Below are 15,651 nucleotides of genomic sequence, written 5' to 3'. Positions count from 1 at the left end.
CTAGGGAAAAGAGGACTATAGAAATACAAAAAGGACTTTTTCCCCTGTAAAATATTTGTCATTTTTCTATACTTTCATTCGGAATGTAACCGCACTAGATAGGGTGAGTTTAGGGTAGGTTAAAAAAAAACTTGTGTTGTCCTGATGAAAATCACTTACACCGAGAGGTTTTGGATGTGGCTGAAACATGTTGACTCAGTGTATGCGGGAACAATTCTGATGGCACTACACCTATACTTTTGTTTTAAATATTGTTGAAGGTATCCTAATGAAAACAGTGTGGGTATCATAACGTGTTTTTCACTCTTTTGCAATCCCAGTATTTTCTTTTAACAGTCCTGGACTACAGTTGAACCCTTCCTAGCTGCAATTACCTAGGATGAATACTAATCCTATGGCGCAGCCTTTCACAAAATGTGGGTGAGAGTTTTCATTTGAAAGAAATTGACCCTTTAACAAATGAAGCCTACTTAATGTGGTTATACTCCTAGACTATGTAAACAGTTACCTGGACTTGTGGTCTGACTCATTGGATAGATGACCCAGCAAATAGTGGCCCCTTGCTCCATGGTATATATGGGTTAGCTCCTTCTGGACCTATGTTGGAAACCCTTGGATTAGTGCATAGGGGCTGAGTGATACGTATATGTGACGCTGACGCACAGATGAGTGTAGTGGGTCGTGAGTGTGGTACAGCAGTGGGCGGAGATGCCGTGCGAACGGTGTACTTTTATGAACGACTGTTGTAAAGTGCACTTTACCACCAAGCTGTTAAATAGTTATTGCCTTTGCCGCGCGGAGTGGCCGCCTCGCTCGCGCGGTGCATACTTCCCGACATTGCTCTTGCGGTGCAGGTGCTCCCCGGGAGCTGTTTTGCCTGCGCTTCTCCTCTCCGCACGCAGGCGGGCTCTGCTTTCCATCTGCAGGGGGAGGCTTGTCAGCCAGGCCGCTCCAAGAATGCGAGCCGCTCGCTCGTTCCTCGTCTGAAAATAAAACATCTTGACGCGGGCTCTGGGAGCCAGGCCGCGGTGCCACTGAAGGGACGGTGCGCCCCCTCCGCAGTCAATCATAGGCAGAGCCGCCCGGCGGCCTCCGCCTCTCATGAGTAATCCAGGGGCCGCCTCCGGAGCCGGCAGCCAGCAGCGCTGATCCCGCCGCGGCCGCACCGAGCGATGCTCCTCTCCATGGCGTGGTTCAAGGCTCCTCGACGCAAGGCCAAGAAGGCGCCTCGAAGGTAACCAGCGCTTTCTGACTCCTCGGGGTGGCGGGGCGGGGTGAGGCGACTGGCGGGGATCCTGGGGTTTAGCACACATTGTCGGGTTTGGAGGAGGCGCGGCGGGCGCTCTGAGGCGGCGGCACGTCGGGCAGGGGTGATAACCGGAGAGGGGACACCTGGAGGGTGTAGGAAGGGCGCGAAGTCTGACGGGATACAGCTGTTGGGGAGAGAGTCACCTGGAGGGGCGGAAGGGCGCTAGGTTCCCGGAGGAGAGACATCTGCAGAGTATTATAGCTTTTATTCAACCTACGCATAGACCAGGATGGATTGATGGTTCTGCCTCTCGGAATATTCATAAAACTGTCAACAAAGCACGTAATTCTCCGCTGTGAAGTCCTATTTCAGTGTACACCGTTTATTTTACTCCATGACTATAATTGAAAGAATCCAGAACAAAATGCATGCTCGGTGAAAGAAATGTTTGTGCATTTCACTTCAAATAATAAATGATGTTGTCAGTTAAGCTTAAGTGTGTGTTTTGAGAATAGGTGTGAACACGCATTCGAGACGGTATTCGCCAAGTTGTACCCCGAGCAGTAATACCAAAGGGTGAACAACATGTTACATCTCTGCGCTCGCACGGATTCTCGCCTTCTGTTTTGTGTGTTGTAGACTGTGCGTGGCAGACCGCACATCTGTCTAGGGCTCTAGGCGCTGGATTCAAGGGTGCGGTGAGAGCCCTCTCTACAGCAGGCACGCCACTGATGTATGAACAGTAAATATATTCTTTTGTCCCTTTATGAACTTGTGATTTCTTGTTGCATATTTTTTCCCGTTGCAAGTGAAGCAAAAATTCTTTAGCAAAATGCGGAAGGCGTGCAATAGTTTCCTAGAACAGTGCGAGAGTTCCCACCACGAATAAAGCACAGGCTGCCCCAGGACCAGAGGAAAGGCCTCACTTCAGAGGAGTGAAGGCTGAGTCAGTCTGGAGAGAATCCAGACCTGCGATGTGCAGGAAGACCGTAGCTCTCAGCACCGAGTCCTTAACTTTTAAGCTGTTCTCTGTAGTCATTGACTTTCGGAAGTCAGGCTTGAATGCAGGTCTGACTGAGCCAGCGCACCCCCAGTAGACACTGCTCCCTATGCGATGTGGCCTCCAACTTTCACTGCTTTAAACAGCCCACCTCACCATATCTGTACCCGAAGCTGTGTGATCTCTAGGAGTTATCACGGCTCCACCCAGCCCCACTAGATCATATCTGCTTCCTTGCCCGTACCACATTTACTCACTAAGTGGTGCAGTCTCCTAATCTCCCCTCCCCTCGTGAAAGGGATATCCGACCCTCTAAAGTAAAACTTATTCAGTGATTAAAACCTGATATATCGTTTGAAGAAAATACACTCTGTGTAAGGTGTCTGGTTTGGTGACACAAGTCATGTACTACTTCACTACGTTTCAGACCACAAGGCGAGACCTATTAGCTTTGCCAATGATTCGCTTTTGAAAGAAGCGCAAATAGTCTTTTCGTTTTTATTTGAAAGGTTTGCTCAATCTGCAGTTGCGCCTCCGGTAAAATTGGCTCAGAGCTGCCTCTGTTTCCATCTGTGGATTATTAGGAGGCGCACGGAGAGCTCTCAGGCACGCGCCAGAGTCTTTCTCATAGCAGCTACTTTCCATCCCTCTGACCACAGACCCGGTCTCTGTGCTTATCCCCAGAGTTCCCCTTCTTTCAGAGATGCGCCCGCCTAAGTTATATACTGCACGATTCTACTAATCTTTAAACCCGTTGGGGGCAGAGAGGGTGGTCAGAGCAGGCTGTGGTCAAATCAGATTAATTTACTACAGTTTTTCAGTGCGCAGACTTAATCCAGAATGATGCTAAAGTACGATACAGAGATGCATGAAAGGAGTAGGTTTCCACTTTAGCAACTACCGTGGCCATCAAGGTAAACGTGTAGCTATGGAACCAGATATTCCTGCAACATATGGTGCAGTAAGGCCACAGAATAGTGCCAAGGTGACTTCTGTCAGTGGAGAGTCTAGCAGTATCAGTATTCTGAAAGTACTGCGATAGAGGATGCACGATGCGTCAGAGGGGGAGGACAGAAGGAGAACAGAAAGCAGGCCCTCTCCGTTGAAAGTCCTTGCTTAGGAGGCAGGCGTCAGTAATTTGCAGGATAACATGACTCTAGTGCCAATTCCTCCAGATGCTTAGAATGTCAAAGAAGTGCTTGAAGATCTAATAACCTGTTATGTGCATTTGATTAGCATAGGATGCATGGGAAGTCCCAGCCCTTATGCAGTCCCCAGTTCCTCTAAAGTTTATTGTTAATGGTCCATGGTGATTGTGAAGCACATCTTTCAGTTCGGTACATTGAGGTCGGCAGTCTTCTGCGCCAAGATGCCATATTTAATTATTGGGTGACGTGTCCCATTTTTGGCATTCCTGTCTCCTTCTTCCCATGTCCTACTGTCTCTGATTCCATGAAGGTGTCCACCTCTACTCGTTTTGCAGTATCTCTGTCCCAGTGTCTCTGCATTTCTGTTGCACTGTCTCTGTTGCTTCATCTCCCTGTCTGTGTTTCCCTGTCCCAGTGGCAGTGTTTTTGTGTCTTGGTTTATATCGTCCTGCTTCACTGTTTGTTTCCTTTGCCAGGTCCATGTCTCTCTGTCCCACTCCCGATTCCTTAAACTAAGCATATTACGGAGACTTAAACATAGTGAAATCGTTCCTGATGTCTAAATGGTCACAGTAAAAGTCGTCACCCTATTGATCAAACTTACCTGTTGAACTCTTATTTCATTGATCACGACCTCCTCCGTCTCGTCTCCCAAAGAGATCGTGCACCTAGATTTTGATACTCTTCTATGTTTATATTTTATGTCGTAAATGCACTTTTTTATGTCTTATAGCGATGTATCCAATCCCTCCCCTTGTAAAGCGCTCCGATACCCTCATGGGTCTTGTTCGTGCTATAAAAAACGTTATAAATAAATAGTGCAGGTATGGTGAAGTATTCTGTTAGAGTTGCCTCTCATGGAAATCTGTTGCAGAGATGTCAGTCTCATTCCTGTTTTTTCGTCTTCACAGCACTATACTGGAGGAAGAGAAACTGCAGCAAGAGGAAAGGATGAGGATGGAATCCAGGCGGCAGATCACGGTGTCCTGGGATTCTGGTGGCTCTGAAGAAGCGCCTCCCAAGGTACTGTGGGATAGCACACTTGCCCTGCTTTCACAGGGTGCATAACCCTTTTTGGAGTTAAGATGGAGGACGTGTGAGGGAGTGCTTTGTATCTGCCACAAGTGCTGCTGTATTTATTCATATTTCCATCCATCTCTTCAGTTGGTTTGCATCCACCCTCTACTCCTGCTGTGCCAAGAGGAGGCACTTCTATGCTGTTACTAAATACCAATGTTATCTAAGTAGACAGATGTTTTTAAGTATATGTCTACTATATGAGAACTACATTCTGGTGAATAATAATGCAGCTTTTGTTTCCTTGAGATGTCTCAGTTACTTAATGGTCCCTGCTGAGATTTTTTTGTAATTTTATTTATAACTAGCTGTATTGAGTTTAGGCCAACACCATGAAATCACATCACTTCGGGTAGTTCTATCCCATCCATGTAAACAAATGTTGCACAGCTAATCTCACACGGAAGTTTAAGTCTACTATATTAGTCTGTACAAGTGTCCTCACTGCACGGTGATTCAGACAGGACCTAATTTTGCGTTTTAAGGCAATTGTCATACAATAGTGATGTTAAGCGATGCAGACCCTAGACTTTAGCCCTCTCGCTTGCTTTCTCTGTGTCTCTCTCAATTTCACGGTCTCTTATTAGCCTCTTTTTCTTTCACTCTTTCTCTGGTTTGCCTTTTCGCGCGTTCCCTCTCTCGCTTTCTTTTTTGTACCTATCTTTTTCTTTCTCCCTCAGTATCACATGGCCTCTGCCCCTCTCTCTTGGTCTCTATACCTTTGTCAACAGCATTCTCTTCAACGTTATTGCACTCTTTCTGTCCTCTGAGTCTCTCTCTGCATATGTCTAATTTCTTACTCTCTCATGGTCTCTATCTGCCTTTTCTCTCTCCGCCTTTTCTCTCTCCCCCCGTCACTGTCCTTTTCTATTTATTACTGTCTTTCTCTTCCAGTGGACTTTTGCATGCAAACTTGGAAAGATGGAAGGTTGAATCTGCCTTTAAACAGAACAGATTCGATCTAGTGACCTTCAGATCACTGCAGCTGTCAGTAGCGAGTGTTAAGTCACAAAGCCATCTTGACAGAAATGAAGGCAGACACGGAAATGTGTTTGTGTGTATACTAGAGGGAATAAGGAATAACTGAGCTGGAATAGATATTAATGTTCTTAAATGCAATCAGTGTCCCGTAAAGAGTAAAGCTCTTTAAATAGACAGTTCTGTATGGCAAGAGGTTGCAATATAAGAAAGAAGGATCAGGAATAACTTGAGAAAATATATTTCACAAGGAGAGCAGTGGATTTAGGTAGCAGCCTCGTGAAAACTGCAAATGCATTTGAGAATGCCCAATAGGAAAGAGGTGTCCCTTCTTCATGAAACGTGTCCTCTTCTTCTCGGTTTGGTCGCTGGTTGAAATTATATCAAACTTGGTTGTTTGCAGAGGTAATCGCACATTAAAGCACCCTCCAGTTCAAATGTGATAAAGATCTATACTTTTTTTTCTCGGAAAATGAAAGTAATTCGACTTTATAAATCCTATCTGCTACAATTTGCTTGTTGCCAAAATTGTTGAATGATTTCATGCCATGCTAGATATGCCTGGACAATTTTCCAACCTTCGCCCATCATATAATACACAGATATAATTAAACATGTTCATGTCTCATTAAAACTGGAACAGCTCACTAGACCTAAATTTCCTTAGTAATTTTTAGGTCGAGCATCGGCGCACTATGCTGTCTGTTACTGACGTTTTGTAGCACTCTGACACCTTCGGGTAATGTCCGCACTATTCAAATCTCTGACTGACCACCTTTGTATACTGTGTTGTATTGCTACTTGCCTTTGACATTGTACAATATCTTGTTTAGCTTCTTACTTGTTCACATCTCATCACCTTATTTTTATTGCTGATGAAATTGATTAATATGCAAAAGTTTTTGTGGAGTTCCCTGAGCACAAATATACGTATCTTGAAAAATTCACAAAGAATGTCCATTCAAACAATGATTGTCCATATCTGTATAGCCAAGTTGTGAAAAAAATCCTTATTTTATTATCCAATCCAGATGATCACGTGGACTTGTAAAAACAGCAATGCAGTCTTGATATAGTTTTACAACAGCCAAAACGTCAAAACGCCAAAACGTCAGAACGCCAACACGTGTTTCGTCAAGGGTATTCACCCAATGACTTCCTCAGGGCATAATATGGTAATCACTTGTAGTACAAAATATTATCCAGAATGATATCTAGAACTATAGTCCATCAATTCACCTTTAAATGAATTTGTAAGGGTGTTGATGACTAGTTTCTTCAGTAGTATATTCCTTTCGCCTGCGAGCAATGGGCAGTATTAAGCCTATAATTCCGGAACCATCATGTGTAGCTCTGGTTCCCGTGCATACGCGTGGTCTCGGTCCCCATGTAGATACGGCGTGCTGCCTCACCACCCATTCATTAAAGTGTTGATTAATATGCAGTCTGTTACTGCGTTTTGTAGCTCTCTGACACCTCTGGGTAATGTCTGTGCTATTCAAATTCGCTGACTGTTCAGCACTATGTAGAGCTTCAAATGCGTACTGTTATTACGGGGTGCACTTATTAGTTGCATATAAAGTTTATATCTTCAGGTACCAGTTTCAAAATGTAGTTAATGTTCATGACACCAACTGTTCGCGTTTCAAAAGGCGAAATATCAGCATTCCAAGATGGCCATCTTTATTACAAAAAGTAGAGGAACGCTCTTATCCGCTAACTCGCAGATCCTTCGTCGCTGTCTGCCTCTCACAAAGCACTCCTGAAAAGCCACTCCCATTAGTAACGATTGTGCTCATGGTTTTGTTCTGCAATTTGTGTTGAATGATTTGTATTCTTTTGAACAACACACCTACAGTTCAGGAATTATATGCATAGCTGATAAGCTGATACGTTTTCAGATTATTTGTGTGTTTTGAAAGGGGGTCAGTGATCTTCCGCAGCCATACGTATGATACTGCAAGTGATGCTTTTTTTTTGCAGATTTATATAGCGCAAACTCGACCAGAAGGTACTGGATCGCTTTACATGGGCACCAGTTACGTACACAAGGACTTATTCATTATTTGTTAGGCATGGTCGTATTAAGTGATTTGTCTAGAATCACAGGCTGCTGAGCCGATGCCGAGGCTCAAACCTGGTTCTCCAGCTCCAAAGTCAGCAGCTCTGGCCGCGAGACTCATGCGTTGTCACAAATAACCAGCATCTACAATGCAATAGGGCTTGGATTTGCAAGACTTTGAGCTATTGACATTGTACATAATAATGCCTTTTATTTGTGTTTTGAAAACCTGCATGCAGTGCCTTAACACTCGCTTTGTTCTAAGCTATTTACTTCAATAGGTCTCACGTTTCCAACTATAAGTACAAAGTGAGTGTTAAGGCACCACATGCAGGTTTTCAAAACACATTAATAAAAGACATTGTCATTTACAATCACAATAATCACAATGACCTGACAAAGAAGTGCACCGAATCTACACAGCTTCCTTAATGACACTGGGAGGGGGGAACAAAAACTTCTATGTCCTCAAACCCTCTGCTGGTTACCGGAAATTTACCAGTCCCAACTGCCAGAAAACCATTCCTAAAAACAATTGTTTACCAGTCCCCTCACTGCAGACATTCCCCCTTATAAAAAAGTGCATGAAAGCAAACAAAAAATTGTGTGGAGGTGAGAGAGTCCCTCATGTGCGCTTCACCAGAGGAGCTACTGGTTAGTTTCCACGTTTCTCATCATCGGAATCTCTCACCAGTGAAGAAGAAACAGAAAAATGTGTCCAATGTAGAAAAAAGAGGTGCAGACTGTAATATATATGTTTAAAACAGGCCCCGTGATGTGGAAAGGACACAATTCATCCCAAATAAAATTGAGTTAAGGCTCACATATGCCAAACTTCAATTTTATTCCAAATCATGAGCCTTACTCAAAATTAAAACCGAATTGCACATATAGACCATTTAAAGATGGGCCAACAGGTTTTCTTGCCTCTCGTTTTTTGCGGCAATTTCATCAGGGCTTGAGGTCATCATTCACCTCACTGGACTTCAACTTTCATGTGATGAGTGGCATGTGGCAGCCAAACTCAATCGTACCGGCTTCCCACTATAGTAAGGAGCGTTGTCTTCAACCGTAAACCTCCCTCACCCTTTTATCCGGCACACTAGGTTACCAAAATTATACCCAGTCTCCCTGAACTGTTAACCATAAATCGTTCCGGCCCAATGCCAATAGTTCAAATTGAGACCTATTGCATTGCAAATGCTTGTTTTCTGTGTCATCCACAGTATTTTGTGTTGTCAAGTTTGTAGAAATGGCTTGATTGAATGATAACATTTGGGTTTATATCTGGATTTAACTTGCTATGTCTTGTAGTGGGTGATAACTATTATGTAGACTGGAAAATGACCACAAAAATATCACTTGTATGTGTTTTGTTATCATGGATTTACAAGTCACGATTTACCACCGGTGAGTCTGCTTACTGAACTCATCCTAATTGTTTTGATCAAATAAAATGTTTTGCTCGCAGCAAAATGCAACATTCACTCTCTGAGTGACTTGACAATACGCAACCTTATTTCAAATGGAAGCGATGAGCTTCGACTTTTCTCTCACAATACCAAAGGTAATATTCAAATGAATCCTTTTGTGTATATACAATGAGGGGACGCTTCTATCTATAATGTTACCTCAAGTAACATGATTCCTGCCACGTGCGAATGAGCACAAAAACGTTGGCAAGTAAAATTCTTCAATTCAGTTGGAGGATAGCATTTTACATTGCTAGAACTGCTCCTCAGTCCTATATTTTGCTCGGTTTATTACACCTAACGACTAGTCCTGATTTCTTTGGGGTCTTGCTACAGTATCAAACCACTTTGTGGCCCAGAGATGATGTAACCTCAAGAATACTGTCCTGTTTGGTGGCATCTAAAAACCTTGGTTACCAATTTGTACGCTCCTCCGAGTATGGAAGCAGAAAGTGTTAGGCTTCGCTTGTAAAGTCATTAGAAGTTCTTGATACTTTCTTTAAATAGGCCTGTGTTCATTCCACCTCCAGTGTAATGTCACTAATGAATGGACTTAGTACTGAACTCTGTTCCTGGTACCATGAAGACCCTTCATTTTCTTACAATGGACTTACAAGTATTCTTTGCCATCTACAGCAATGCCAAGTTTTCTAATCTGACTCCGTGCAGAAGCTACTCAAAAAGTTTGCTAACTATCAGCATACCGTGATAACAAAGGTTTTACTGCATTCTGTGTAGGTAACACTTATTTCTCTGCTTCTATTTGTCAAACATTCCTCCTTAAATCTTTATAAATTGGATGGATTTTCACGATTATTACACTATTATCCTTGCCAGAGAGTAAACCTCTGCCCAAATTCACATTCAGATCTATTGCACATTTAACTTCAGTAAGTATATGGGAGCGTTTAGCTATTCTTCTAGTCACCGTAATTATTCCCACACCCAAAGAACTTCAGATTCCTTCTCAGGAAATGCGGGACACAGAGCTGGCAGGGTGCCTAGTGGGTAACATTGTTGCTGAAGAAAAGCCTCTGTGCCACTCTGGTCACAGGTTCAAAACTGGGCAGGAAATCAGTCCCGTTTTATCATTATACAGGTTATTATTGCTATTAGGACGAAGAAATATTTGAGTTTGTTGCTTGTGCTATTTAAATAATTGATATATGCTGAAACAAGAAAACTTGTTACTTTTGATATGACATCAACAACAAAATCATGTGACATGTTGGACCAGTTCCTCAGTTTGATATGTACTTAATAGAATGTTATTATGACACATCTTCCAATGCATTATTTCAGATGTTTTCCTTTGCTGCATTCTTTAAAGTACTGTTTTCATTTTCAGCCGAGTAGACCAGGTTACCCCAGTCCACGGTCCAGTGAAGGGTTTTATCCCAGTCCTCAGCATATTGTGCAGCCGAACCATTACCAGGTAAATATTACTCTTTTTAAAAATCCTTTTATGTAACCTTTTTTTAGATTTCTGAGGTTTCTGCTTCATGTGTGTGAGAAGAGAAAAACACTTTTTACTTTGTGTCCTTTGCACACATTTCTAGGGGCCTTGTTTTCAAGCTCTTCAGCTCACAGTTAGCAGATAGTATAGAAGTTTAAGTTAAACTATAGCCACTCAGTGGAATTCCGACTGCTTGCCTACTGACTTTTGTAGTGTCAGAGCCCACTTCAGCCAGGCGCTGCCCCCTACTTGAATGTGGCAGTCTAAACAACGGAGTGTCCTGCATGATAACGGGGTGTCACTTTCTCAAACAATTTCATGCAATGGTGATGCAGTAGGGTTCTGAGAGTTGCCGGTTTTCTAAAGTCTCTTTTAAGCAAGAGAGTTCTGCTCCGTTCGATCTGATAAAGTTCAAGCTTCTTTCTTTGGTGAGGCTTCCCACTTTGGAATGTAATCCTCATAGCAACCCACCCTAGCCCTCTCATTAATATCCATGAGCCAGCTTCCAACCACTTTGCTGTATGAACAAGGCTTGCCAGCGCCAGTCCTTTCTTCGTATTTCTTTTTGTGTAGGTAACTTGTTCATCTGACACGTTTACGTCTAACTATGATGCATTGTTGGCATCTATCATTACGTTTTCATACGAACAGTCCTATTATTGACATTTTTTTATGTTTACATTTTCTTGTTGTTTAGGTCTCTGGCTATCCAGTTTCCCATGGAATGCCAGCAATGTCTGGAAGCATATACCCTGGTCAGGCATCCCTAATGGATCATATTGATTCTTGTTATCATCGGACTCAGGAAGTTTCCATGTGGCAACCCAACATGGAGGTAACATATGCTTCAGTTAATATTTAGCTGTATTGTTTTGAATGAAAAATTGTGCTTTGTCTGACATTCTTAAACTTGCCACTATCTCACAATCTGAAAGATATGGCAAATAAAGAAAATAGAAAAAAACATTTATGTTTGTGTGACTTAGAAAAGGATTAGTCTAAGTTTCACATTACACAATACACTCCTGCTACATTTGTTTAGAAATATAATCCCAGGATCAAGGCACAAGGACCAGTTGTGGGTAGGCAAAATCTCCTTGAACACCACTATTTTTGTTCTTTTTCTTGGAACATGTTCTATTGAAGTCTGTACCAGATTATAACAAAAGAAGGCCATGCATATGACACTCGTGTGTTTACAAGTACATCTTGTTATACATATCTGATAAGCGGATGGTAGCCATACAGATCATATTAAATAGCTGTTATTACTAGGTACAACTTCATTACTGATAAACTAGCTGACACATAGGAATATTGGCAGCAGTCTATTAGCAAGGCAACTCTCTTGGGGAGGGACGGGGAGTGAACTCCCAAGAACCCCAGAATTTAACTTTAATAGAAGTGATGCCTATTAGGAGATGCCGTCTCGTTGCTCAGCTGTTGGCTGTGGATCATTAAAACACAATTATAATCCTAGCTATACCACTTCGTCCAATAGTTATGTTGCACTCTCCCTAATTTCACTGTCCCTAATTTCTGTCATTTTCCAAATTTGAAAGAGGATATCTTCTGCATCGTTTTGCAAACTTGAGGCGCTGCCTGCCCATAGTTGCCAAACTGCATGTATCCATGGTATTTTGATTTTTAGTGCCTAGCGCACAAATATCTTGCATCCACACAAACCTTGTATGTGTAAAAGATACTGTAGACCGAAATAGGGCCTCTGATGTTATTTTGGGGCATATCCAGTATGGCTTCTTTTTACATGTGACTAGTGATCATGTATTGGTTCAGACGCTTAACTGTGGTGGCAGAATACCATTAATCTCTCTATCACCAGAAAAGCCTTGTTCCTGTCCCTCGTAGCAAGCAGGAAGTCTACAGCTTCGCTCTTCAAAGTTCTGCTGAGATGCTTTAACCGGGCTAATTTCTGAATCCTGTGTGTATGGTGTGTCTGCAAGGAGTATCAGGTGACTGGTATTATGAATCTGTATGGCAATAAAGTGTGTGGTTATGGGACAAGGGCGGAGTTCAATTTTGGAGTGTTTCACATAACGCATGGCACAAGATGGAGGCCGGATAACTGGCTCCCAAATGAGCAAAGTATATTTTTTAACATTCCTGATGCTTTACTGAAGCACCAGACATTAAAATGAACTCAGGTGCTTTGACCTTCCAGCACTGGCCTGCCTGACTGGACCTTACTAAGCTTTTTCATTAGAATATTTGGAGGGTACTGGTCAGTGAAAACAGTGGTCGTGTTTGTAGGCCAGGATGAGCCTTTTGTTTCTCTGAGGTGCTTGTGCAAAAGGTAGATAACTGTTGTGTTTGAGGACTTCACTCCTCTTGTTTTGGTTGCTGTTCCTTGAGACACCCCACTCCTTGTTGTGGGGCATTCACCTGAAGACAAATGATATGTCTACTCTAGGGGGATACAAGAACTGAGTGAAACAGTTCCAGAAAAGGGGAACCAACATATCCCTGTCCAGAAAAGGACTGTAAGAGAGAGCTTGAAACATCTTCAAATGTTCGCTTGATTTTTCTCTGAATGAAGAGGTGACACTCTGCAGGGTGTCATGGAAACTCTTGAGATCCAAGGATCTGTCAATAATAACAGCTAGACTCTCTGAGGTTAGGTATTTCGCCTGAAAGTCTGCAACTTTGGCTGGAGGCGAGCCTTGAGTCTGTCTTAAAAATAAGTCTACCTGGCCTGCTGAGAGGGGAGAGGAATCAATCACAATCAATCAGTCAAGACGTTTGTAAAGCGCGCTACTTATCCGTGAGGGTTTCAAGGCGCGGGGGGGGCGGTGTTACTGCTCGAGCAGCCAGGTATTGAGCAGCCTCCTGAAGGTTAGTAGTTCTTCGGTTTGCCGTCGGAGGATGGGGAGGGTGTTCCAGGACTTTGCGGCGAGGTGGGAGAATGATCTGCCACCAGTGGTAGTTCTCCTGATGCGGGGGACGGTGGCAAGGGCGAGGTCGGCGGATGCAGGGTGAAGTCTGCCCAGAGAGAAGCCCAGCTAATGTGACCAGGAAGAGGAAACTGACTGGCTGCAGGGACATTCCAGGACATGGCTGGAGTGTCTTCATGCATTACCCTGTTTGAGTCGAGTGTGCTGCTCCAAAGATCCAAAACATGACCGTTGTTTGTGACCACCCAACCAGGAGGAACTTTGCAGGAGCTTACCTGAGTGTTTGAGTGGTCCTGTCCCTCCCTCGTGAAACTGTCACACTGCTCCAACACAAAGATGTTTTACCACTTCCTGCAGTCACGCTTGTGCTGTGTCTTTGACCCACCCGGACCCCAGACTAATTCACCAGCGACTCAGGCACCTAACCTGTGGGTGGGCTTTCATCACCATGTGGTTTGGGATATGTAATTGGGCCTGATTTGCAACTCCACTGGCAGTGATGAGTGAGAAAGAATGTGGCCACCTGCTCACAGCCTATCTAGCAAGGTGTTTGCTCATGGAGACCGCTTTACCTCCGCAGTAAATGCTAACTGCCCGAGGACATGAGTGCCTTAAAACTGAGAATGGATCTATTTTTTTACCTTTAAGGCAGTGGCCCATGGATTATAGTCACAATAACCAGCCAGCATTTCCCATTGTTAGCCTGCATCTGATATTTGTCTCAATTGATCGATATTGCTTTACCTGTAGTACCGTGTTTGATCCCTGTGTTTGCATTATCTGTTTGTCTTGTATTACATAGTTGGTGTAAAAAAGTAATTTTCCTTTTCTTAAAATTAACCACCAGCTAGAACAGTCATTATTGAGTTCTGTTGTATGGTTTTTGAATTATTTCGTACACCGACTCTACCTTCTTGATAAGCCTTGAACTGCTTTTCTCACTACTGAGTACAGTGCAGAAAGGGTATGCTTGGTGCTCATTTTTCAGAACCAAAGTATGTCAGGCCATGGGGTATCTGTGGCAAAAGGATTAATCCGCCTTGTGGTGCAGTAGTCCCTGCGTGCTGCAAAACCCCCAAAACTATTGTGACTGGAGTATTTAAAAGCAGGACTAATAGCTAGGGTTAAGATGCTTGCAACAAGACATTTATGTAATACTAAAGTTTGGAATGAAAGTAATTGAAAAATACAGTATTCTTAACATGCAATATGGATCATATTTTTACTCCTTGCAAGACGCCCACAGTAATAAGGGTATAAAAAAACAAAATAACAGTTTTGTTATTTCTATGTTTTTTAAAAAATGTTGCGCTTGTATTCACATTCGCTTTTTCTTTAGGATTCTGGAAGCCTGGACATGAGGAGCATCGGGCAAGTCCTACCTACCCATCTAATGGAGGAGAGGTTGATACGGCAACAACAAGAAATGGAGGAAGATCAACGCTGGTTGGAAAAAGAAGAAAGATTCTTGGTATGAGCATGTCTGGTTTTGTCTATTAATCTACTCAGTGGGTGGATTTGCTTCTCAGTGTCACATCTAACGTGAATCATAGGTACGCGTACAGTCCTGCTGCACCTATTTTTTAGGTCTCGCCTAGGCAGCGCTTGCGCTGTCTCTCCTATACATGCTGTATAGAGAATATGGGCTTTAATTTTTTTAATTGGCTCCTTTGACTTTCTTTTGGAAATATTGCTTTTTAAAAAATTCATTTCTGCAGTAGTCCCTCAGTTTTATTTACAGTTTCCAAGCACTCTTTTGTTAATTAATTTTTTGTCCCAGCTGGCGTTGCAGGCATGACAGCTACGCACTTCCCCAACCCGGACTCATCAAATGCTTCCAAGGATGCCTGTTCCGGGCACTTCTCCCTCCTGCATTGGCTTTCAACCTAACAAACACATGGTGCATTTGCATCTCATCAGACACGTTCTGAGGCCGCCTGTTCCATGCACTCCCCGCTCGTTTTCTTTTTCTTCTGCATGGTTTCTTCTTTGGTCGTGTAATATACACATTCACCCATTGTTTAAGTATATGTATTATTAGTTTAAATGTATTTTTTACCATTGCCATGTTTTTCGTACAGTCCTCGCCAAGACTGTAACCCGGTTTCCCTGGCGCAAAGGCGGGAATTCTGTTTCTTAAGCCACATCGCTAAGGGTCTCCTGTTTCTACCAGGCGCATTAGGCCACGCCCAGCGCCCACTTCATGGATGTTGTGCTTGCATTTTTTAATTATAATCAGCGACTCCTGCCTCACATTATCTTTAAGTACCACGGCAGCATGCCTTTGCTGCCTGTAA

The 15,651-nt window shown here is 43.2% G+C and overlaps 1 protein-coding gene across 7 annotated transcripts in view; it reads left to right on the top strand.

The window, feature by feature from the left end:
• PTK2 (protein tyrosine kinase 2) overlaps window positions 1–15,651 on the top strand; it is an 878,302-nt gene that overhangs the window by 714,816 nt on the left and 147,835 nt on the right. For 6 of the 7 annotated variants that reach the window (XM_086966271.1, XM_086966270.1, XM_086966268.1 and 3 more), the window contains 4 exons: window positions 4,309–4,420; window positions 10,335–10,421; window positions 11,140–11,277; window positions 14,694–14,825. In XM_086966271.1, the coding sequence (XP_086822397.1) occupies window positions 4,309–4,420; window positions 10,335–10,421; window positions 11,140–11,277; window positions 14,694–14,825 (469 nt within the window). Of the gene's footprint in view, window positions 1–819; window positions 1,235–4,308; window positions 4,421–10,334; window positions 10,422–11,139; window positions 11,278–14,693; window positions 14,826–15,651 lie in introns of those variants that run through there. The other variant, XM_086966273.1, reaches the window with a different exon arrangement.

This window comes from Lissotriton vulgaris, chromosome 4_1 (genome assembly GCF_964263255.1).
Source record: "Lissotriton vulgaris chromosome 4_1, aLisVul1.2, whole genome shotgun sequence".
NCBI classification, from domain to species: domain Eukaryota; kingdom Metazoa; phylum Chordata; class Amphibia; order Caudata; family Salamandridae; genus Lissotriton; species Lissotriton vulgaris.
Note: the sequence above shows the minus strand (reverse complement) of the source record. Positions and strands in the feature narration are given on the sequence as shown.